This window comes from Sus scrofa, chromosome 4, assembly GCF_054392235.1.
Source record: "Sus scrofa isolate SSC_HxYL_T2T_F1_AM1 chromosome 4, Sscrofa_HxYL_maternal_Yorkshire_Landrace_v2.0, whole genome shotgun sequence".
Classification (NCBI taxonomy): domain Eukaryota; kingdom Metazoa; phylum Chordata; class Mammalia; order Artiodactyla; family Suidae; genus Sus; species Sus scrofa.
The window spans coordinates 135,203,264-135,228,223 of NC_139386.1; the positions used below are offsets into that span (position 1 = coordinate 135,203,264).

Here is a 24,960-nt window from a genome sequence, read left to right on the forward strand (position 1 = left end):
TGTTGTGGCTCAGTGGTTAAGAACCTGACTAGCATCCATGAGGACACAGGTTTGATCCCTGGCCTCGCTCAGTGGGTTGGGTTAAGGATGTGGTGTGGCTGTGGCTGTGGTGTAGGCCGGCAGCTATAGCTGCAATTTGACCCCTAGCCTGAGAACATCCGTGTGCCATGGGTGTGGCCTAAAAAAAAAAGAAAGAAATATAAACATTACATGATATTATTCAAATAACAGTGTAACAAGTCTTACCGTTTGTTATGTAACCTGGCACATACATAGCGTGACTTCCTGGACCAGAGCGGGTTGCGGCGCTGACGCTGGGCGGGTGACTGACATGCACTTTCAAGCTGTATCTACCATTTCCAGCAAAGGAAAAAAAATACCTCGAGTAAATTCCATCGTTTTTGATAACATCAGCACCTGTTCATATAAAAAAAAGCTCAATATCAACACGTTATCAGTTGATTACTAATATGTAATTAAGTCATTAAAAAATAAGATTATTCCCCTTGTTCTTCCCCTTTTAGCATATGCTGTCATGGTCATAGCTTCTTTTTTTTTTGCCTTTTCTAGGGCCACTCCCGCGGCATATGGAAGTTCCCAGGCTAGGGGTCGAAACGGAGCTGTAGCCACTGGCCTACGCCAGAGCCACAGCAACACGGGATCTGAGCCGCATCTGCAACCTACACCACAGCTCACGGCAACGCCGGATCCTTAACCCACTGAGCAAGGGCAGGGACGGAACCCGCAACCTCATGGTTCCTAGTCGGATTCGTTAACCACTGCGCCACGACGGGAATATTACTTCCACTGTAAAAATAAACATTAGACAACTATGCACTTGTGTGTAAAGTAGTGGGGGGAATCTAAATTTATACTTCTCTGTTTAAACAGTCTTTCCATTGCTTCTCTCATAAGGGGTCTATTGTGCACCAGATAAACTAAGTAGTTCCAGGGAGTAAATGCAAAGCCAGCTGAGCCTGATGAGGTGATCTTTCCTGAGAGAGCGGCTCTGTTTTCCAGGCCAGCCCGCAGGCTGGGCCGAGGGAGGAACCTTCTGCAGAGTGCCTTTTTGGACTGTCTACACAGAGGGAAGGTGTGGCCAGGGTTTAGCAATCAGTCTGAGAATGGCTTGGATCCATTCCAGTGCTGCTCTGGTATCCTCTGCGGTGGACTTGAACCACAGCCCTTTGCCTGGACCTTTGTTTATTAATGCCCCCGAGAAGGCCAGGGCAGGATGTGATGGCCTTGCCAAACCTACGACGCTTGGAAAAAATGCTGTCTCTGAAACAGCAGGGGAAGGAGTACGATTTTAGCGGTAGATCAAACGTTGGCGCTGCCAGCATAGACTTTGAGGGCTCTTGTCATTCTGAGGATTTCGTTTAGGAAAAGAACAGACTAGAAAAGATACAACAACAAAGGAGGTGGCTTTTAAAAATCATGGAAGTTAGTCAGAAAGGGTCCAGGTGCTGCTGTCGGCCCAGCGGGGGCTGCGCTGTCTTGGCGGGCAGGGCGATGCTGAGGCTCTGACCTCTGGGCAGAGCGAGCGCTTTGAAGGGTTTTGCTGTTTATTCTGTTTTCCCGGTGGTGGGAAATCCCTCTCCTGATTGCACTAGGCTCGCTGGCCTGGTCTTCTTGTGACCAAACCACACCTGGAAGAGGCACCAGCCATGCCCTCCCATCCGCCCAGCTACTCGGCTGGAGAACAGTGGACGGTCAGCTCACGGGCCACAGCTCATTTCCAATTTTCTCTTCCATAGCTGGGTCACGGAGAGAAAAAATGGGTTAACTGCCCTTGCCGCTCCCTTCTTGGGCTTTCATTTGCTCTTTTAATCGTCCAGTCTAACTATTAGGCTCAGTGAGCAGTAGAGAACCCCAGAGGAACGTGGGCAGGGCTGCTGGCCTTACGAATGTGGCCAGCCTCTTTGGACAAGGGGAAGCCAAGACCTGGGGCCACCTCCCCCTCCATTCTGCTCACGCACAGCCACTCTGAGAAGCCTCCAGGAGACCCTCTGTCCCCACGTTCCCATTGGCTTTCCTGTGCCCATGGCAACCTGCTGCTACCTAATGCCAGTGAGGCTATGAGAATTTGAGACTCTCAAAAGATTGGGTAAGAAAAATGATTGAGTTGGAAGAATTTTAAAGATAAGCTTAATGTTGACACTGCAGCATCAGAACAGCTGTTGAGATCGTGAAAAATGACCTGACATCCCATGGTACCTGCTCCATCATCCAAAAGTCGCAGTGTAACAGGATCTGCAGCCTCTGGCTCAACTGTAGCTGTTACAGTGGCGTTGAGAATGGGATAAAACCCCCTTCTGACAACTGCATAAATCATCATGGGATGGGGAAAGCGGGTGCTGTCTCTCTCCACAAAGGCTTCCACAGTGGCAGGGGGCACGGCTGGGAGGGAGGCGCGAGAGGTCACTGTCACTTTCAAGGCTTGAGGAGAATGGTGGCTATTGTTCAGTGTGTAAGTCCACAGCCCCGGCTGCAAAACAAAGACCGTTTGTCAGGTGGGAAGAAAAAAACCAACCGGAATTTTAAAGCATAAACCTAGCCTCCGAGGGTCGTTTGTTCTTATTTTGTTAATGTTGCATTTTCTAAAATACTTCAAAAGAATGCCAAGAAGAATAATGTTGGTTAAGAGATAAGGAAATTCAGTATGGACATGGCTTTCAGAGTTCAAGTCACTGTGGTTTAAGTAACTCTTTAGGGAATCACTACCCTGAATTTATCTCTGGGGAAGGACCCATCTTGATTCACATTCTTGGAAGATAATAGGAACAGTGTCCAGCTTCAAAGCACTTTGCAAATATTGGTCTGAGCCGCTTCCCTTGTAAGGAGGGCCAGTGTTTCTATTCCTCTTACATATGGAGCAAAGTACAGCAAGTCAGAGGACAAGGATGATTTACGTGGCTAACCTGGACCCAAAGGCAGCTCTAGGCTTCGTTCCCTCCACTTCCTTCAATACCCCACGCCCAGAAAGCTCAAGCAACAAAGCCCCCAGACACATTAGGGACCAAGAAAAGGAACACTATTTTTAATAGAACAGGATTCCACAAGGTCTCTGTGGAGTGATTTATAGAAATATTGCTACATGCCGTTCTCTTTTGCCTGCCTGTGCCGCCTGGGGGAAAACTGCAAAAGCAAGTCTGAAAGAAAAAGGCTGAAACTACAATGTAGCAGAAATTCGTTCCTCTGATAAAACCGCACCCGTGTATTCCTTTTTCCTTCTTTCTGCTGCTCCTTCTCAAACCCTGGAAGTAGCAGGAGGAAGAAGAGGGGAAACAAGGGGTTAAGGGTTGCCGTGGTGGGAAGTTAAGATGCCACCACGCCCTGCCCTTTCGTGTGCGTTGCCATTTCCAGTGACGTCACAACTGAAGGATCAAGATCCTCTATCCTAGGAGTTTTTCTTTTTTTCTTTTCTTTTTTCTTCTTTTTGTAATTGTAACATGAGCAACACGGACAGAAACCTTCACATGGAAAATTTCTCTTTGGTGTAATAAGCGTTTTGGTTCAGGGCACGTAATGCAGACGAAGAGGTCAGGCAACAGCAGCGAGAGGTAGGTGAAGTGTTCCCGGTCCTTGTGCACAGATGTGGAGAGGCCATGATGCATCTGGGGAGAAGCTCAGGAAGGTAGAGTGGGGGAGTGGCTAAGAGGTAGGTTTGAGCAGAAGCCAGAACGTGAAGGGCTTGGCATGTACGATAGTAACCACATGGATTTTATCCTGAGACCGTCCCAGAGTTTTGCGCAGGAGACAGGATCGATCCGGTTTGTGCTTTGAGGGATCGGTCTGGTAGAGGCGACTGAAGGCAAGGAGGCCGCTGAGGCTGTGAGTTTACCCGGTTATCTGCGGGGAAGGGGCTCGGGGCAACTTCAGGAGAGGACCTGATCAGTTCCTCACCCGGCTCAGCAGCTTTCCTGGTTCCTGCACCTGCTGGCATCCATCCAGCCTCATCCCTCCCTCCCCTTTTCCTGCCCCACGTCCCCACCTTACAAGCTCTTCGGTAGCTCATCCGTATCAAACTAGTACCTGCAGTCATTGAAAAGCCTCGCTCATCTCCTCGGAGCCGTTCTTCCTGCTACTTCCTCTGCCCAGAATGCCATTCACGCCTCTGGCTCCTTAACCCCCCACACGTCCATGCCGAGGTGCTCCCGTCCAGGAGGCATCCTCCTTCCCCCAGTGCCTGCACGCACCCTGTGTGCTCTGAGAATCTGTTCTTGCTCCCCTTGCGGATTTTATGGTAAAGCCTCTAGAACAAGACTCCGCATGGAATAGGTGCTCAAAAGCACATGTATTGCCTGTATTTATACGTCTTAAGGAGAGGGTTTTGTAAATGCGTGGGTAATGATTCTATATGGATTTTGCAAAGAAGGAAGTGAGCAGAAAGAACTGATCTGTGCCCCATCAATACTGAGTCCTACGACTGACGCCAGGAGCCGCTGGCATCCGTTATTTCAAGTTTGGGGCCTGCCTTGGTTGTTCCTCTTAAAGGTTGAACATTCACAAAATGCCCACAGAAATTTAAAGTAAAAGCGTGATACATCAGAATAGGGTCTCCTTACACGTGCATATGTCGCTGTGACTCCTTTGGAAGTGATTACTTGAGGAAATACTGTCATCATGAACAAGCGTACAGCACCTACCTGAGCAGTGCCTGGAATCCAGAGGCGAGCGGTCTGCAAAGCCAGACTGGTGACAAAATCGTCTGTGTGGTACTTTCTCCCGTTAGGATCACGTAATACCATCTCTGGGGGGCCACCAGTCTGCCACGTGACTAGGAAGGTGGTGTCATTGCCCACGCCGTCATCCACAGTCACAGAGTTTGTCAGCTGATGGTGGGGTTTAACGGTTTCACCTGTGCTTTCAAGCTGTTGGCGAGAGCAAACGTGTGAGCGTCTCTAGGGCATGTGCATCACCGATCTCTTTTACTTTCATGGCAAAGAAACACGAAATAAGACACAAAGATAAGAATCATTTAACTCTCCCTTTACATAAACTATCTTTCATATAAACACACTTTGCCTAAGCAAAGCATTAGATCAGCATAGTAGATAGAAACTATTTCCTACAGTCAGTACACACATCACTTCAATATGCTTTTTTTTTTTTTTTTTTTTTTTTTTTTTTTTTTTTTTTTTTTAGGGCCACACGCACAGCACACGGAGGTCCCCAGGCTAGGGGTCCCATTGGAGCCACAGCTGCTGGCCTGTACCACAGCCACAGCAACACAAGATCCAAGCCACATCTGCAGCCTACACCCCAGGTCACAGCTGGATCCTTCACCCACTGAGCAAGGCCAGGGACCGAACCTGAATCCTCGTGGACACGAGTCGGATTCGTTTCCACTGTGCCACGCCGGGAACTCCCACTTCAATATTCTTTATCAAGAGATGTCAGCTGTTTTCATATCTGGATCAACATTATCTCAATTTCTTATCTGGATCAACATTAGCCTCAAAGCAGCAATAACAAGCTTTTAAAAAATTTCACTTATGGGAGTTCCCGTTGTGGCGCAGTGGTTAACGAATCCGACTAGGAACCATGAGGTTGCAGGTTCGGTCCCTGCCCTTGCTCAGTGGGTTGACGATCCGGCGTTGCCATGAGCTGTGGTGTAGGTTGCAGACATGGCTCGGATCCCACGTTGCTGTGGCTCTGGCGTGGGCCGGTGGCTACAGCTCCGATTGGACCCCTAGCCTAGGAACCTCCATATGCCGCGGGAGCGGCCCAAAGAAATGGCAAAAAGACAAAAAAAAATAATGATAATAATAATAAAATTTCATTTATGAATGTTCTCTAATTAATTTGTATATCATCTTTCCAGATAACTAATGTTTCTTAGCAAGAAGTCAGCCATTGGGTTTCGGGGGGCTTGGTACATTGGAAAGGTAATTTAGCCATTCACAATGAGCTTGTGCACGTGTGTGTGTGTGTGTGTGTGTGTGTGTGTGTGTGTAAATGTATAAAGCACACACAGATGGCAGGCACTAAACACTGAGCACCAAGCACTCCACGCATATCATCCTACCCAGTCCTTATGAAAACCCTCCGAGGCGAGAGCTGTTGTGACCCACTTTGCACAGATGAAACTGGACAAGGCAGCTGCCCACAAGGAGGCAAAACTGGCTTAGAGCCCAGGCTGGCAGACACCAGAGTCCTGCATTGAATCCTTGCGTGTTCGCAAAGGATATAAATCTATAAGTAACTTCAAAAGTTATATTTATGAAATAAATACATTAGCAACCCTGTAAAATGTCTCAGACTTGCAAAGAATATGAAATTTTCTTGGTGAATGGCAGCAAAGACATTGTGGGTTATTTGTTCCCATTGTCGTAACAAGTGATTGTGGGCTGCTGAGCACCGTGGCGCCTCCTGGGCTGGGCTGTGGGCTGCCGAAGGCGTGGCTGCCCCTGTGCCCACGGTCTAGTGGGCTGATGAGGCAGCCACTGGGGAGAGGGGCCAAGGGTGGGAACTAATCTGGGTCATAGGAATGATGTTTTGTTAAAATTTTTCTTTTACTCTTTTAAACATTTGTTTGTACTTCATATGATGAGAGAGAAAATCAAGGGTAGACATATTATTCAGAAGAGCCAATTGTGAGCTAATTTAAAATAGATATCATCCTTTATAATTCCTTTTTTTTCACTTCAAATGATGGAATTGTGGTTATTGCCTTTACTGTGTACATATAATCTTCATGATAAATATTTTTCTAAGAATAATTTACTGACTTCATTGCTCCCATCAAGCCATTAACTTGACAGGGTCACTTACCATCTGTGAGGAAACAGTGGGTGAAAATTGTTCCAAGTGTCACTCAGTTATACTCGGAAGATCTTTAAAGTGCTTAGAAAGACAAAACTGTTGGCCCTTATGAAAATGACTTGATTAAAGGAGGATTTTGTCAGCATAAACTGTGGTAGTTGGAGAGATCTTTCAGAATTTCTAGAATTGAGTGAAATAGTTGATACTTTTTATATGAGGGAGGAATTTCAAAGAAGTTTTTAAAGAAGCAAAAGTTGGGGTTCCCTGGTGGCTCGGTGGGTTAAGAATCCGGCATTGTCACTGCTGTGGCTTGCATTTGGTCCCTGGCCTGGGAACTTCCACATGCCACGTGCCCCCTCCCCCGCTGCCCCCCCAAAGAAGTAAAATGGATTCTGATTGATGGAAAGTTTGAACTAGAACTAAATCTGTTGATCCCTCTTCTTCTTCTCCTCCTGGGCCTTCCTGCCGCCCCGTGCCCCACCCCCAACTCCATTCTGGGCCACAAGGAAGGAAGGAGCCAGCTCTCTGCTCTAGACCTTGGAAGGCCGAAGGAGCAATTACAGAAGGTGGCTGCCGGGGCTGAGAAGGGCAGACAGCAGGCAAAACTGAAGCCTGGTTCTGCTGATGTCAAGAAGCTCCTCACAAGCCCTCTTTTCGTGGAACAAGGACCGCCACATGTTCCAGCAAGGTTCCTGAGCACGGTCGTCTGATTTCCTTCCTTCCCCTCCCCGTCTATAAGCACAGCATTGAGGAAATGCTGACCTGAATATGCTGCTGAAAAACATCTCCGGTTCCAGAAGAAATTCTACTGAAGGCATCAATCATGCTGGTGGAGTCGGATTTATCTGGAACAAAGAACTTTAGACCTCCTGAAATACATGATTGGGATGGCAGCTATTAAATGTATGAAATCGCACAAAATACGGCGATGGGCCTTTTCTAAGAGACTTTCTTTGCGTAGGAGGGTGAGTGCGGGGGAGGCGGCACCCGCGCTTGAGCTGCTGGGCGCTGTGCTGGGCACCGGATCCAACCCGCACGGGGCGCGCAGCCCACGGCCGACGGCTCTGCCCGTTCTGTTCACGGCCGTAAGTGCAGGGACTAGAACTCTACCCAGTACGTGATGAAAGCTCAGTATGTATTTATCAAAGTAATATTCATTTCAATGGAGGTAATCCCTAGACAACCTAGATTAACCGCTACCTACTCACATTGCTATATATTTACATTTACACTCTGAAAACATGTTCAAACGTAATTCAGTAAAACCTAACCTTCCATTTTCAAGCTAGCTACTCATTTTTATTGACTATAAGGAATATAAGATAAAATGATTCTGCGCCTCGTTTAGAACAACGAGCAGGTACACGTGCGATCCTGTGCTCGCTGCGGTCTCATCAGCGAAGTCAGTGCGTTTAGTCTTCAACGTACTTTTAGCTTCCTGGTGCACCTGCTCAGGCTGGCTTAACAAAGAAGTAGTAATATTTTCACTAGCTGCAGAGAATTGGCACCTTCTAAGGAAAGGATAAAAATGTCAGCGATTTTTGGCAGGTTTTCAGCAATGACTTTTTTCCTAAGGATATTTTCTGGTGATAGTTTTCATGAAGCCATGTGTTCTATTGACAGGATCTGAGTTTCATGGTTGTTGATTGAATAGTCAACTCAAAAGGAAACGCTCTGAAGTGCGTTTCTAGAAACGTGCTCACCAGTAAGTCGCGCCAGTTCCTCTAGGCTGTCGACCGCGGATGAGCCGAGCGCGAGGGTGTGAACCGTGGAGCCGCTGCTGAGCGCTGCGAGGAAGCAGTCGGAGATGCGCTGGTCGCCTCCGCTGGCCGCGAGGATCATCACCGAGCCGAAGGCTTTTCCTTTCAGTTTTTCCACCACCTGAACACAGGGCATCCGTCGTTTGGAAGGAAACGGAGTGCAGACTGTCTCACTGAGCAGAACGCCCTCTCCTTGCAGATCCCCCCCGGGGGCCCTCGCCTCTTCCAGGTCTTCTGTAGCCCCCCCTCCCCTTCCTGGCCTCACCCTGCCATGGCGCTTGTTACCCTGATGCCATCGCGGGCTTACTCGTGGAGGGACTCTTCTTGTTCACGGAGAGACGCGCCCTAGGTTAGGATGGCGCCCGTCGGAGGCAGGGGAGCATCACTGTGTGACACCCCGGCTCCTGGGATCCAGGGAGAGGCCTGGAGCAGCGGTGCGCAGCCTGGGCTGCATGAGCGTCGGACGGGAGCTCTAGAATTTTGTCATGGCCAGGGCACGCCCAAGACCAGTCAACTCAGGACCTCCAGGGGTGAGACCCAGGCTTCAGAATTTTTAATCCCCAGGTGATTTAAACGGGCAGCCAAGGCCAAGAAGCCCTTGCCTACAGGCGGCCACGGTTGTGGTTGTGGTCTTGTTACCAGACGTCTAGCACGTGGCTGCATCCGCAGTGTTGCACCCAAACTCATCTGCTTGGATGAACGCTTATTCCTGGCACACACCTCTGGCCTTACCTGCCACGCGCTTGCTTGAGGCCTAGTGTGACTATAGGCAGGAGCCACACGTGCTGCCTTTGACCGGAAAACCCAAGGGTGACAACAGCCACAGATGGGACAGCCCCGGAGTGGGCAGGGACAGTGTCAGCCATTGTTCAGATGACACGGAAGCCCCCTCCTTGGCCACTGTATTCATTTACTCATTCTTTCAGCAAACATGTGTTAAGCGCTTGCTGCATGCCCTTTGCTAGGCACAGGGCTCAGTGGTGAACACCTGCTGGCTCCCGACCTTACGGTGACGCGGCGCTACCTCCCGCACTTGCGACCACACTGGAACAGATGGCCCACACCAGAAGCAACCTCAGCCAGAAAGTGGCCCGAGGCCGGGGTGCTCCACCGTACCTCAAATCCCTTCTTCAGCCCTGAGCAGATGCTGGCTTCTGCTTCAGCTGACACCACGGCGGGCAGGTAGGAAACCAGCAGCTTCCGGTCGTCGTCACTGTTAATTTGGTGTAGCTGGGCTCTGATCTCCCCTTGGCCGTTAAAACTGGCAATGCCCACAAAGGTGTGACTCTCAACCATGTGCGTCAGGTAGAATTCTGCTGCTTGTCGCAGTCGAAGGAGTCTGTCAGCCTGGGTTGCAGAAAGGAAAACAAAAAGGTAGCAGCGTGTGGTGCAGACAGAAGTACAACCGGACAACTTAACTCGCAAGTGTCTCTGCCGGTTCTTTAGAGGTGACCGGTGGTGATTTTTTGAGTTGTAAAGATTGACGCAGTCCTAGAATATTGTTTGCTTAGTAAGAGGCTTTTCGGGGAGGATGGTGTGGTTTGGAACTCTGCCCTCAAGAGGCGATTCATAATTTACCACTCCCTGAGAACACATAGGTCCACTCTTTCTCTCCAACCCAATTTAAAGATCCAGGGAAGCCATGGAGATTAGATTGGTAAATGCTTCACTGAACACAGGTCCCGAGTAAGAGGAGACATTGCAAGGGCCCACAGTGGAGATGAACAGCAGTCAGGCATGTATCCTGGCACTACCCTCTGTTATCATGTTTATCTTAGGCTGGGCATCCCATCTGCGAAGTGGGGTTACTAATCATCTCTCTTACTTGTTAAAACAGAATTGCTGTGGGGATCAGCTGAGATACGTGTATGATAACAGTTACACCTTGGAGAACTTACTGAGAGTAAAGGAACACTAGCGACCACATTTGGGAAGGTGAAGCGCCTGTGAATTCACTGAGGCGCTTGTTTGGGGGCGGTGGCGCCAAGCTTCGGGGCCCCGCTCAGCGATGACTTGCGGTATCTGCCACCGCACCCTCGCATCCGGGCCAGCATTTCACGCTCTTCGGAAACACGCCACTTCGATGCCCACGGGGATCTCAAGCCCTACGCGCTCTGAATTCCAAACAGCGTTTCTCTGACGCTACTAGGAGGGAAACTGGGAGGGCGGACAAAGCAGACTGCCTTCGGCTTTTCCTAATTATGTGACCATAGAGAAACCAACTTATCTTCTTTCGCATCCGTTTTCTCATCTGCAGAAGTGCTTCGTAAATCGTCGTATTGCTCATATAGTCGTGGCCTCTGCTCCTAAGGAGTGAAGCTAGAAACCTGGAACTCTCTTTACCACTCCTGGGTTACCAGCCCCTTCTCCTTGACCAGGCCGTGTCAATTCAGTGTCTTAGATTTCTCTGCAGTTCATAACCAGCTTCCAGCTTATCTGCCGCCTCCCTAGACCCGGTGTTACAGCCATAGCAGCGGATGCCTTTCCTGAAAAGTTCTGCCGAGTTTGCCTCTCAGCGGCCTGCACACACTCGTTCCTTCCTCGCTCAACTAGCGAGCAGCTCGTCACCCTTCAAGACGCGGCTTCCCCTCTGCGAGGTCTCGCGCAGGTCACGGGTGCTGCCAGGGCTGCTGCAGCAGCTCGCAGCTCTGTGGAGCCTGGTCCCCTCTGCGTCCCTGTCCACGTGTGTGACGTCTCCTTTGCCCGACTGCACGCGTCTCAAAGCAGAGACCCTGTGCTCTCATCTCTGTGTCCCCCAGGCCAGCACAGTTTGGGCACCTGACAGATGAGTGATGAATGGCCATGGCACTTCAGCGAGAGGATTGGCAAGAAGAGGGAGGGAAGTTTGCTTCGCCAGGAGTTTGTTACGTTAGGCTTATTCCTCTTCGACTTCTCTCGGGTCTTCTTTCACGTACAACTGTCTTTCCCTTCGGTCCATCTGTTCTTGCTCAATAGAGGCCGATCTCCAGGACGAGTGACCTTGACACCGTAGCCGAAGATCAAGCCCTCGTCAGCTGCACGGAGGCCAGACCCAGACTGTCTAGACGCTGAGGATGTGAGTGGTGTCCTAACGTTTCAGAGACAAGTCAGAAAAGACAGATCCTCCACGACGACTCGTCCAGAGAAGACGGGAGCCTAAGCTCCCCCGTGGCACAAGAACCCTAATAAAATAATAGGTACCCCTTACAAGCCAAACACTTCATATCCATTATCTCATTTTCTGCCTCAACAACCCTAGGAAGTAGTTAGTGCTGTGCTGGTAAATGTTTAAAAGCTGGGTTTCTGGTAAAAATAGAAGGGGACCGACCCCTGGACGTGCTGTGATTTCTGCACAGCACAGGGACCTACATCCAGTCTCTGGGCATGGAACATGATGGAAGGTAGGAGAACAAGAATGTGTGTATATGTGTGTGTGTGTGTGCGTGACTGTTTACTATGCTGACATTGACACCGCTGTAAGTCAACTCTAAGAAAAAGAAAAACACTGTCAAAGTGTCGAATGATTTATAAGCATTTGGGTGCCAGATGTCACCTCTGCCATCCTGCTGGACACATCTAGCACCAAACAGACCACTCTGTCGCCAGCCTGTAGGAGGGTGAACGTGGGAGGCGGCGGGAACTCCGTCCCCTTCATGGGCTCGCTGTGCTGAAAGTCGCCCGAGGCTCTGATTACATCCCATGCACTTCGGAGGCTGCACAGCTGGTTCTGTAGGTTTGGGGCTTCTTGGTTGTGGGTACTCGCGTTACAGAATTCAACCACCTGGAAAAAGAATAAAGGCCATCAGAGAATAAAAGTGTTCCTCTCATCTTGGACCCACTTCTCACTCTCAGACGACGGAAAGTAAACAGGAAGCTGAAACACGCGAAGTCGGAAGTGCCAGAGCAATGCTCTTAACCTCAAGTTTGCCAAGAAACCTTGGCACCCTCGGCTTGAAACACTGGCACCCTTTTGGTATCGAGGTCACAAGTTTATTTGCGCTTAGATAACAGACAGTGGATATGTATACATATCTTTGTCCTTAAAAACTATTCCTTAGCACAGTAACATGTTCAAGCCAACACCCCAGGACCTATCTCGGCCAGCCTATTCCCCGGAATTATATTTAGTGACCACTGTGCCTCAGCTGATCCGTGAGCTAGTTCAAATATTGATCTCTGTAACAACAGGACATGGAGAAATCCAACCTAATCTATTTCCTGATTTCCCCTCATTTGGGCACTGGGTGACCCTAGACCCACCTGAGCACCCCTTTTAAAGGCCTGATTTGCCGTGCAAAGTACTGGGTGCTCTAGTTCCCAGAGGCTGTATCCCCACAGAGTGGATGCTTCCTAAAACAGAGCCTTGGAGGCTTAGAGCCGAAAGAAATCTTACAGATGCTCTGGAGAAGGAAGCTGAAGCCTCAAACAGTTAATAGTTGCACAGGACAGGAATTTCCTGGGGAGATGAGGTAGAGCTTGTTTCGCTGTTGTTTGTTTTTAACTCTTTTCTTTGTATTTCATGGCTGTGGTTAGGGGATTGCGAAGATTTCCTGACTAGATATTGATGAGCAGGTCTTTCAAATGATCTTTCAAATGATCACCTAGTCACAAAATGTGGGTGAAATACATGGAATGAGCTTGGCCTCCGATATTAAAGCTATCAACCAAAATATAGTGAATTGGATAAGAAATACAAAAAGTCACCTTAACGTTGGCTCTTCGTCTTGACTAAAACCAGACTGCAGAAGAAACATCGCCTTAAAAAAGACCGTCCGTGGAAGGGAGCTGGTCGGCCAGAGACAGAGAATCCTCCCCAGAGGCTCTGCCCACAGGGCCCCCAGCCCGGGAGGAGGTGACCCACGGACAGGATGAAGAGGGGCGAGCAGAGCGGGCCCTGAGCTGACACCTCCAAGGGGCTGCAGCTCCCACTGCCCCCCACCCCCGCCCCGACCCCGCACCTCCACCTCCAGCCTCTGGGGAGACGCTGGCTGCTCCTCGCTGCCTCCTTCGGGGAGAAAACGCACTGGCCGAGGGCGCGAGGGCCTCATGACAGTTACAGGGTCCCTTTATAAATAATAATTCCCAGGTGGGTCCTGGGCTCCCACACTAGTCTCCAGCCGGTAGTTAGTGTGGAATCCTGACAAGGCTGAGCTTCTGAACCGGCTCCTTGACTCTCTTGGTTCCAGCTGACGGTTTAATTTCTAGACTATGCAGAACGAGAGAAAGAGACTCGGGAAGTTCCTTTCAAATAAGAGTGTTTTGCTCCCTGCAGTGAGAGGGATACAGCCACACCTTACAGCCCTGCTGCCACCCGGGACCCTCTCCTGTGAGAGGGCACAGGAGCACCACCAGGGCGGCAGTTGATCTGCCGTCTCCAGGGCCCCCCTTGCTCAGTCACATTCCCTGGAAAGCAAATACTCACTTGTCTAAAGGAATCAAGTATTACTGATACCCTGAGCGGAAGAGAGGGCCTGAGGGTCTTTCTATTTGTAAAGTAAAAACAGGAGGAACCCGAAGGTCCCTCAGGCTCTGAAATGCAGGGAATCTTAGTTGTCTTTTGTTTAAACTCGTAAAGCCTATCCGGCTATCTTGCCCAGAGACAGAGTCTTGGTGGAGTTTGTTATTCTGAGGCCATACTTACAGAAGGTAAACTTTGCATGAACATTATCGATGCAGTTGCGTGTTGGGTGCTATTGAATAGAAACATGCATCCTTCTTTGAAAAGCTTGCTAATAATACAGTTTTCCTGGGGGCAAGGACCTTTTTCACACACGAAAACGCCTGTGATGTCAGATGAACACCTAAATAGGAAGAGAAATTGGGTCTGTTTTAGAAATAGTTAGGTTTCTTTTTCACTGGATCATAAAATAATCTGTTTCAAGATTTGTAGATTACTAGACACACATAAAACATTTCTAAAACTATTAAGAAAGATCATTAATTTAGAAATGCACTCTGTTTTATTTTAAAGCATTTGTTTTTGATGCGAGGCTCCTTATCGCCAAGGGCTTTCCCAGCTAAACCGAACCAGAGCAAAAGATACTCGGAAATGAATGTGAACTTTTGGAGGCCAAGGAAGGAGAAGTGGGACCTTGAATTAGGGCTCCTGGGAGCTCACTGCCGTTGGAGATCAGAGGAAGAGGGACGTGAACAGGTCATGGGGACGTTTAAAAGGACTGCTTCCCGTAGAAGCTGCCTCGAGTGCTGCCCCGAGTGGGAATGAAAAACAATACAACCTTTAGGAAAGAATGAGTCCATATGCACCAGGTTACAGCTTCGATGCCTATGACCCAGTCATTATTGGAAGCTGTTCAGTAACTAGACGGATCTGCCTGCAGATAATGGAAACGACTCTGACGGGGCATTAGGACCTGTAGTAACAACAAATACCAGCCACGGCCCACTTGTTCGGCAGGAGAGACTGGTGGAGAGATTATGCATATCCAGACACTGGACACTATGCAAGCGAAAGAAAAAAGAGTGAGGTAAACTATATATTCGTATCTATACCTGAAGAAACAGAGAAAAAATAAATAAGAAACTAATACAAAGGGTGACCTAGAGAGGACGGACGGGAACAGGGTGGAGAGAGTGCCGGACGCCTGATACCTGAGTATAACGTTTTATATTGTTTTGATATTTGAGCCACGTAAATATTTACCAATTTTTTTAAAAACATGCGATAAAATTTTAGAGCTGAAAATTGTCCATTAAGTTTTAGCTCCCATCATAAACTCAATTTTAGAGTTAAAAAATAACAGTGAATTTTAGGGAGTTCCCATCGCGGCTCAGTGATTCATGAACCTGACTAGTATCCATGAGGTTGCGGGTTTGATCCCTGGCCTTGCTCAGTGGGTTAAGGATCAGGCGTTGCCCTGAGCTGTGGTGTAGGTCGCAGATGTGGCTCAGATCTGGCGTTGCTGTGGCTGTGGTGTAGGCCAGCAGCTACAGTTCACATTTGACCCCTAGCCTGGGAACTTCCAAATGCCGCCAGTGGGGCCCTCAAAAGACAAAACTACATAAATAAATAAATAATAACAGCGAATTTTAAACATGCGAAGATCCACTAACCTTGTTACTTTAACTTGATTTTGCCCATTTATGTAGAAAGGCTTCTCACGGTTGTACTCATCGAACACGCCCCAGCGGAGATGGGCCCACTCGTGCACAAACACTCTGCCTGAGGGGAGAGAGATTCTGTTCTGAGCGCCTACAGGGTCAGCGGTGGCCCTTGCTGCTCACCCCGTGACGGTGCACACTCCTTCCGAAGGGTCGAGGCGCGGTCCTTCCCCGACTCTCCTCTCCCCACCCCACCGCCATCTCCTGCTCTGCCGCCACCAGCACCAAAGAGGCAGTGTGGACATGCGGCCAGCCTGGAGCGCAGACCAGCGAGGTCCTGCCCGCCTGGCCATGTGCCACGCGTGAGGAGCCCACGGCCTCTCGTTCCCAGGGCAGCTGCCTGCGGGTTTCTGCTTAGCTCCGTGCAGGCTGGAAGTCCAGGATGCTGGGAAAGGAAGGGGAGCAGGGGACCAAATGTTTCAGTTCAGTGGACGGAACGCGTGTGTCCTCCCAACTCCCGTGTGGGAATCCAGACCCCGCGTGAGAATATCAGGAGGTGAGGCTTTGGGGGGGGTCGTAGCTCGTGAGGGTGGAGCCTCCTGAGTGGAATTAGTGCCCTTGTGAAAAAAGACCCCAGAGGGTTCCCTTCCTCTTTCTGCCACGTGCGGACACAGGTGACACGTGGCCCGTCTGTAAACCAGGAGGTGGCCACAAGGACGCCAGTTCTGCTGATGCCGTGATCTCGGCCTTTTGTGTATAAGCCTCCCAGTCTGTGGTATTTTGTTACAGCAACACCAAAGGACGAAGACACCAGAGGAGCAAACAGTGCTCTCCTATCCTTGCTCTGTGTTACCCTTGCCCCTTTTCTCCCTGAGGTGATTCTCTGATCTCGAACAATGACTGAAACCCTGGGGCCAGGGAAGGAAAAAAGACCAAAAAGGCACAGAACCTCCTCGCCAGCTTGGCTGGTCCTTTCTCTTTCATTTTATCCCAGACTCTCCGTGTTTATATGTATCCCCAACCCTTAGCTCATGGAAATTCTCCTTCAAAGCATCAAATGCCTTGTAAGTCTATGTCCACCTCTTTAAATCTTGTATTTCTTTCAGTGTTCAGATAAAAACCGACTTCTCCCCAATAGAAATTTTCCAGATTAACTCCCCTCTCAAAGTACAATTTTTTTTTTTTCTTTTCTGAATTCTTTTAAGATCTGGGAACCCAAGAAGTGTTTGCTGAGCTGACTCAGGCTGTGGCAGATGATGCAATTTGGGGGCCTTGGGACAAAGGAAGGGAGGGGAACAGTCTAAGCTGAAAGCGTTCAGGAAAATTTTCTGCCACTCATGGAATTTAGAAGGGCTGGGAAGTCACATATTTGTACAGAGATTATCAGCACCTCACAGTTACCAGGAAAAAAGCCATTTTTAGAAAGTTTTATAGAGTGTTTTATAAAGTGTATTTTATAGACTGTGGCTCTACTTCCTGCTAGTTATACCGAGGATAACAAAAGCTATTTAGATTTCAATGGGGGTAAAAGAGAAATCATCATTTGAAAGGCACTGCTATATGTTACAAGCAAAAGCAAAAATTAAGGTGTTCCCTTGTGTCTGGGTCTGGCACAGGGGGGGGGTGGTTTGATCCCTGCCGCGGGAGTTTTCACAGGCCACAGGGAGGGGCCAAAAAAAAAAAAAAAAAAAAAAAGTCTTGACTCTTTAGCCCCGACCTGCTGTTTTGTTTTCACCACAGCTGCTTTCTCTGCTTTCTCGGATCTCATCCACTAGACGCCGTCTCCAAGCCCATGACCCTGACGTGCCTGTCAAACTCGGGTCATCCTTCTCCCGCCACAGGCTGAGCCTGCCCACAGCTCAGTCCACCGCACCTGCGGGCACTTCCTCCACCCCGACGGGCGGCTTCCCCTTCAAGCGGGTCCCTTCCACGGCTGGCCCAAACCCGGGGTGCTCCTTACGGCTGCCCCCCACGAAGACACACCCTTGCCTTTCCCTCGGAAGCACTTCTGACCTCGCTGGCTTTTTTTTTTTCTTCTAGAATAGCTCCCATTCCGTAGGGTTGTTGGGATTAAATAAGACGACTTGCGGGCGTCCAAGAGCGTAGCACCCGGCGCCTGGGAAGGTGCCTGGGCCCGGCCTCCCCTCGCCGCCCGGTCTCGGCCAAGCCCCGAGGCCTCCTGTCCCGGAGCCAGGCCGTCGGCGCGGCCCGCTGCAGCTCCTGGAATCCCTGCTTTGAGGGTGGCTGGCGACTCCCTAACTTGGGCGCCAGGGGCCCTGCGCCCCCGGCCCCACGACGCCCCGCGCCCCCGCGCCCCGCGGTGAAGACGCCCTCCGCGGGCTCGCGGGTCCCCGGGCGCCGGCGGGTTTGCGGCCGCCGCGGTGTTGCCCCTCTCCCGCTGTTCTCTCCCGTCCTTGCATCCTCAGCAGGACCTTCCACCTGGAAGACGCCTCCTTTGGGAAGCCTTTCGACCACCTTTAGCTCAAACTGTTCTCTCTCGTCCCGGAATTCCTGCAGCCCTCTCGGTCTGGGCCCCTCGCCTGCTGCTTAACCCTTTCTGGGGGTTCACTTTCCCTCCGCGTCTCCAGAGCACGGGACCTGTCTCCTCGTCCCGCGGCAGGTCTCGGGCTCTCTGAGTCCCTTTCAGCCCTGAGCGCCGTTCCCTGGTGGCCCAGTGGGGTAAGGACCTGGCACTGTCTCTGCAGAGGCTCGGGCCACTGCTGTGGGGCGGGTTGGATCCCCAGCCTGGGGAACGTCCACATGCTGTGAATGCAGCCGAAAAAGAAGAGAAGCGTCCCGCTTACCTCGTGATCCGTAGCCGGCCGTTAAGGCATCATTTAGGAGAAAGTCAGGCGTGAAATGAATGTATTTTCCCTCTTTCCCACACCCTCTGTACTGCAGGGTGTGCGGGCTGTCTCCGGGTGCTGCGTGCCAGTTGGTCACTAGGACCTGCGCCTAGTGAAAGAAATGCCTGATAATACTCTCTCGGCTGTGGTGTTGGTGACACAAAGAGCTGCATTTGCTAAAATACTCTGAACTGTACATTTAAGATATGGGCATTTTTCTGGTATGAATTGTGTCCCAGTTCAAAAACAGATTTAAAAATAAATGCCTTTAAGTGGAGTTTATAGCGCATTCACAAATATCAACAAAAGTATTTGTCACTTTCCAAAACGAATCTATTTTAATACCTATTAAATTGCCATGAGCTTCATTACTTCTGTTTGACCTTCCCATTTTCCAGCTTAACACTTTCTCAGAAGTCAGCACTGTAAAATCCTGACATTGTAATCACTATAAAATGTTACAAAAATATTGGAAGGAGTTTTAAGAGCATTTACACATCATTCAGAACTGTACTATAAAATGTTACAGCCTCTGCGAACACCCTTCTCTGGGTTCTGTCATCAGTGTGAGACCGAGGATGTGTTTCTTTCAAGCCCTGTCCGTTTATTCCCATAACCCATCAGATCAGCAAGAGAGTCATTCTACTGAATTTATGTTTCGTACTGTACCCTGACCGTTTCAATAACTCTTTCTAAAATACAGCATTTTAAATCCAAAGCTAAAGCAAATATCTATGCAAATAACCATCTGGAGAACACAATTTTATTCAACAGTAGCAATATTGTTTAGCAATATTGTGTCTTTTATCTGTAGGAAGAAAGATAATACACTGTCTTGGGACTTGTCCTTAGAAATTATGTATGTCTTTTGAAAAAGAGAGAAAAAGGCTGAATTTGGAACAACAGATCTAATATGATCCTATAAATAAATACATGTGTAAGCGTATATAAAATGATCCCTGCATGGATATACGTGTGCTGGCGCGTGTGTGGATGTACACCACTGAGGAGTAGTGGGAAGTAATTTTTTCCCTTTTATTTTCCACACTTCTACATGGTTTTTTGCAACAGGCATGAACTATTTTTATAATAATTAACATTTATTTTTAAAAAGATAAGAATTCAAGCCAAGGGCTTTGCAAGGCCACCCCTGGGCAAAGGGCTGTGAACCGTCATGCCCTTGGATGGTCTTCACTTGGACAAAACCTCATTTCTGCCTGGGAATTTGTCCCGAGTGGAGGAAGGGGTGTGCTGCCTGGGGGATGTGCAGGCTGCTTAGGCGATGCCTGCCTTGCAGGTGGTGGTGATACAGCCCTCCCTCCCCACGTCCTACCTGCACGGACTGTGGAGCCACAGGACAGGGGCTGTCTAGCTTGTCCTGTGCCCTCTGCCACGCCTGGCATGGCTCCTGCGAGGAACCATTAGTCACTAAGCGTTTGATTGATGTGAAGAGGTTAAAGGATTGGCCTCTATGTGCAGATAAGTGAACAGCTGTGTGACCCTTTGCTTTACTCTTTCGCGTCATCTTTGCTGGTAGTTAGTTCTCTCTTCTCGTCAGCGTAAAGGTCATTTGGCGTTAGTTATTTCCAGTGCTTTTTTGTTCCACTAAAGGCCAGACTGATTGATGGTGTCTATGTAAAGCAGCCAGAGACACAGCATAGTTAGTGCAAAGAGCGTAGGTTTTGGAATCAAATAGCCACGAATTCAAATTGCTCTTTAAGGAGTTCCTGTTGTGGCTCAGAGGAAACGAATCTGACTAGTATCCATGAGGACGCAGGTTCGATCCCTGGCCTCGCTCAGTGGGTTAAGGATCCCATGTTGCTGTGGTGTAGGCCAGCGGTTGCAGCTCCAATTCAACCCCTAGCCTGGGAACTTCCATTTGCTTTGGGTGCAACCCTAAAAAAAGACCAAAAATAAATAAATTGCTCTTTAATTTACCAGCTGCTTGGATTGGGATAAGATCCGTACCTTCTTTGAGCCTCAAGTTCCTAGTTTGCAGTAACAGCAAGTAATTTTAGGTGTGTGTGAGAATTAAGCAATATATAGAAGCCTGGCATTTAGGTGAGCTTAATAAACAGTAGCTCTCTCCCCAGTTTATCCCAGTTCTGCTCTCTCCCCTAGCTCTGTGCTCAAGCGTCACAAGCTTCCACCTGGTCATCAGTCAAACTGTTTTAAGAGCCCCTCAGCTTCCTCAGGACACTGGGGTGCCTCTCAAGATGAAAATATCATTCAGTTACTGAGGAAGAAACTGCGAGGGAGAGCTAATAATTAAAACAATCTTAGGAAAATGCATGCCGAGTGACACACGGAGAAGGAGTGTCAGCCCTTCTGCTTGGGCCGTAGCTATAGCCCTCGAACCCACTCCGTTGCTGAAGCCCTGAGCTGTATTGTCTGCTCCTGCCCCTTCTCTTAGCTGCTAGGACTCTTGTTTACAGTCATTTCAAACCGACCTGTGCCAGATTTATTTAACGTTTATTTATAGCATATGCATTCTGGCGTGCGGCAGACATCAGCGTGGATGCTTAACTGTGATTGACAAGCGTGAGAGTTCTCCGCGCACAGGTGGTTGGTGGCTGGAGCAGAAAAGGCTGCCGCACCTCCTTCCTTACTTTGTGCCTTCCTTCTTATCAACATGTGCCTCGAAAAGAGTGTCCTGAACTTGGGCTGGTGTGAAATTCTGCTAGTTTGCATTCTTGCAGGAGAAGACAGACGTATTTTGACCTGTGTGGGTGGCTTAGGTTCTGCCCCGACCTGCAGGCCCCTGCCCCGCTCGGGGCAGTCAGCGGGGAGTCAGAGTTGGGACTGTTCCCGTCCCTGCTCATACACAAAACGAGTTCTCGGTCCTCACCCACAAAGTTCAGAAAGGATCCTGTAAGTTACAAAGTACAGGTGTCTTCGGAGAGGCGGCTTGGGCAATAGCATTTTGCTTACTTTGCGCTTCATAATTTTCTCTGATTTATTATATTTCCATACGTTTTATGCATAACAACCTTTCAAATATATTATTTGTATATTAATATCCATGATTGGGTTTTGCCTAATTCTCACTTTTAAAGCTTGAACACATGGTATTTCGGTTGAGCTTCTTTTTTTCTCGAGTTAAGCTAACCTAATGAAATCCTGAATTCTTACCTTTTCATATGATTCTTGTTTCACTTTGCTATAATTATTGGCTGTCCATGTGGCAGGTATTAAAATCTTTATACTTCTGAAAAACACTCTTCTCTTGGTAGCGTTGAACAGGTAAAAGGAAGCTTCCGTTATCATTTCCTACAGTCAAATAAAAGAAAAGCTTACTTTGTCACTTAAATAAATCCTCTGTTTTGGTTTTCTGATTAAACTTGAATAAGTAGTAACGAAAATAATGAAAACATTTCGAAGGAGCCCCCTTCTTTTAGAGACAGCACTGACTTTGGGAAAACTTGGGAGCAGGAAAAAAAATAAACGTCAGGAGGCGCTTTTCTGGAAGAGATTCTGCAGCCCTAATTGTGTGTCTGGGCTCGTCCAGATGATGCCCCCATTTTGCGAACGGGGCTTTCAGGCTTTTATGCAACACGTCCTCCTCGCGCCACACCCGTGGGCGTGTTCCAGCCCTCGCCTTTCGACGCTCCTCCTCCACTGAAGCGACCCCAAAGGGAACGTCGTCCCGGAGCCCCCGGCCTGCCTTCCCGCTCTGCACTGACAAGTCAGCCACCTTACAGCACATTCAGGTGGAGAGAAAGACTCTGACTCTTGAGCTCGTCATCCAGACTCTCCCTCCTTCTGAGAAGCTCCCCCTCGGGATGCAATCCAATCACATGATTTTCATAAAAGCACAATCATGCTTATTCATCAGCCAAACAGCGGGCCTTTGTTGCCACAATAGATTATTTTTTCAAGCTGCTACCCCCAAAACAGTCATGTAGGAAAACACAAGAGCTAAAATCAGTACGGACCGACAACAAAAAGAGGACTAGATCAGCGCTCCGAGCTGAGAATACATGAAAGTAGGGGAACGGACTGGCTTGGCTGTAATTATCATTTTTTGCGGCTCCCTTTGAGAAACACCCCTTTCTTAACTGCTCAGACACAGACAGACAGGGTTTTCGCTCCTCACCCGAGGCGAGAGGCCTCTCCCAATAGGAGGATGGTGTTACCTTCGGTCGGGCCACTCACCTTAATGTGCGGGATGAGGCTCGGGTCCTCGGACACCTGAGGATGCAGGGCAACAAGCAGCTCCTCGTAGCCGTTGTCCCGAAGCTGCAGCCCGGCTCCCCAGCGGAGGAGGTCTGGACTCAGGGCCACCAGCAGAGTCACAAACTTGAGGCTGCGCACGGGGCCTGCGCCGTCCCTGGGGGTCATGTTGGCGAGAAGACGCCGGTGCCCTCACGCGGGTCCTGCTGGGCACATTGCGCCAAGTCCTCAATCGAAGCAGAACTTGGAAGGCCTGAGAGCTTGTGACGGAGGAGGTGCCTTCTTTACAGGGCCCGGGGTGGGTCGCTGAGACCTGTCTCTGCAAGCCCTCCGCTGCAGGCGCTGCCAGCTGGCCTGGGCCGTGGCCGAGCTTCCTCCTGAATCATGGTCGGGAGAGAAATCGGCCTCCCCTGGCGCCCTTTGTGTCTTCTCCGAAGGAACAGGGAAATAAAACAAGAGGAGCTTGAAAGAGGGAGCCTGGCCGGCTGGGAGTCAGAGAATCTGGATCATTCCACCCACTGTCAGCAGTAACACAGAAAAATCCCTACTGGCTTCTCTCCTCCCCCGTCAGTCAGAGCACCTGCTTCCTACCTCGCTCTGTTCCTGTGAGGTCAGAGTCCTTCGTCTGCCTATTTTGAAGACTGGAAATCCATCCTGCAGCCCTGGGGTCAGGCAGTCTGGCCGCTCACAGCGGATGGCCGGGGTGTCAGATATCCCCCAGGGGAGGCCTCGTGCCAGGAGCAAGGCCATTCCCTCTGTCGCTGCTGCTTTTCTCTCGGAACCAAGGAAAAGGACAATTTTCTCTTTTGTCACCTCTCTCCTGAGGGTAAGGCTGGGCAGGTGACTGTCACAGGATCTGGAATTTACTAGGCCTCACAAAAGCTGTGTGAGTGACTCATAATATCGCTGATAACTCTGTAGTGCTTCAGAGTTTACCGATGGAGCCACGTAAATGCCAATTCCCTGCGCCAAGTATAATTTTTACTCAGAATTTTCACTGGGCCGCAGCAAGATCATGAAAAGTAGCCAGTGGGGGAAAGAACTAACCTTTATTGTGTGCTGGCTTTGATTATTCCTATCTTAGGGGTGACGAGACTCAGAAAATCTAAGTACCCCGATCAGGCTGGGCGAGGACAGTCGCAGAGCTGGAACGAGAGCAAGTGACGCCAAGTTCCACTGTTTCTCATTCTGCGATGTTCTTAAGAAACTAGAAATGAAACGTTAAGAGCCGAAATGCTAAGGGATATTGCAGGGAGTTTTTCTCTTGCTGCCCCTCTGATGGTAACCTTTTCGCCCACTGCTTCTCGTCTGCTGTTTCTTCAGATTCTGGTCCAGCCTGGAAGGTGAGCTGAGCTTCCTAACTAGCTCAGCCCCCTCTTGCGTGTTTCAGTGCATCAGCTGCCTCTCCTTGGAAGCGCAATCGTGGCTACAGGGTCACATCCATGCTGTGTGATTGGTTGTCTGCTTCTCTCTGAAGGGCTTATGGGAGAGGGACCCTGTCTGCCCGGATCACGACCTGCTCAGCACCTAGTCAGTAAATGCTCAATAAATATCTGTTGAATGAATGAATGAATGGACTCAGGAGAAGTAATAAAAGCCAGATTCTAAAGGAGCCCTGGATTACTGCATGACGACACTCCCCCAGCTTTGAACGCGTCTCTTCTGGAAAGTGTCTTTCTGCTCAGGAGCAGACTGCCTCTGTCTCCCCACAGACAGAAGGTACTTGGGTATCAGTGCTCCCCCCACCCCCGTGGGTGATGGAGAATGGAAAGCTGTGGTCACCCCACGGCGGCCAGAGCTGCTCATGGCCTGACATTGCTGTCATGTCTTCGGGGGCGGGCTCCCCGCCGTGGGTTTTGTGCCCTGTCACACTGTGTCTGCAGCCTGGGAAGCCCAGGTGAGGCGTGGCAACTGCAAAGACTCTGCCTGGAACCGTGATTCTTCGAACAGAATGATACACTTCATTTTCGGCTCTCCTTGGCAGCGTATTTTCTCATGTCAACCTCTTGTGCTTTTAAGAAAAACATTTTTCTCATCAGCAAAGCAAAAAGGTCAGAAATTAGGCCCGTCTAATCGACACTGAGAAAGCCAGGGCGGGTTTCCTGCAGTGTGGTGCTCAGGGCAGAGGGGCCGCTGTGACTCCTCGTCGGGTGCAGTTCCAAGGGCTCCCTTGGAATGTGGGGGTGGCAGGGCTGCCGAGCAAGGCCAGGTCGCTTTATAAAGAGCAGCCACAAGCACTCAATCTTGTCCAGCCTGCCTGGGTGCAAACCTGAACAAGCACAGCCAGGCTCTGCTCCCTGGGCCGAGGGTCCAGACGTGGCATCCTTTCCTGCCTCTGCTTTTCTGCTGCTTGGTTCTGGGACCTAATCCCAAGG

General features: G+C 49.6%; 2 protein-coding genes across 9 annotated transcripts in view; one reads left to right on the forward strand and one right to left on the reverse strand.

Moving 5' to 3' along the window:
- The window catches only part of CLCA2 (chloride channel accessory 2), a 33,214-nt gene extending 9,827 nt beyond the window's left edge, over nucleotides 1-23,387 (reverse strand). The window contains exons 1-12 of one of the 3 annotated variants that reach the window (XR_014844928.1): nucleotides 22,568-23,039; nucleotides 21,545-21,682; nucleotides 18,371-18,521; nucleotides 15,579-15,687; nucleotides 14,149-14,308; nucleotides 12,061-12,288; nucleotides 9,645-9,875; nucleotides 8,472-8,649; nucleotides 7,531-7,637; nucleotides 4,650-4,874; nucleotides 2,218-2,488; nucleotides 247-350 (exon numbers count right to left, since the gene is read on the reverse strand). Coding sequence is in view for 2 of the 3 variants with exons in the window: in XM_003125930.5 (XP_003125978.3) it covers nucleotides 247-417; nucleotides 2,218-2,488; nucleotides 4,650-4,874; nucleotides 7,531-7,637; nucleotides 8,472-8,649; nucleotides 9,645-9,875; nucleotides 12,061-12,288; nucleotides 14,149-14,308; nucleotides 15,579-15,687; nucleotides 18,371-18,521; nucleotides 21,545-21,682; nucleotides 22,568-22,753 (2,155 nt within the window). In the remaining variant the exon portion in view is untranslated. Of the gene's footprint in view, nucleotides 1-246; nucleotides 418-2,217; nucleotides 2,489-4,649; nucleotides 4,875-7,530; nucleotides 7,638-8,471; nucleotides 8,650-9,644; nucleotides 9,876-10,426; nucleotides 11,188-12,060; nucleotides 12,289-14,148; nucleotides 14,309-15,578; nucleotides 15,688-18,370; nucleotides 18,522-21,544; nucleotides 21,683-22,567 lie in introns of those variants that run through there. The other 2 variants (XM_003125930.5, XM_085024205.1) reach the window with 2 other exon arrangements.
- The window catches only part of ODF2L (outer dense fiber of sperm tails 2 like), a 604,788-nt gene that overhangs the window by 478,903 nt on the left and 100,925 nt on the right, over nucleotides 1-24,960 (forward strand). The gene's annotated exons all lie outside the window — the stretch shown is intronic.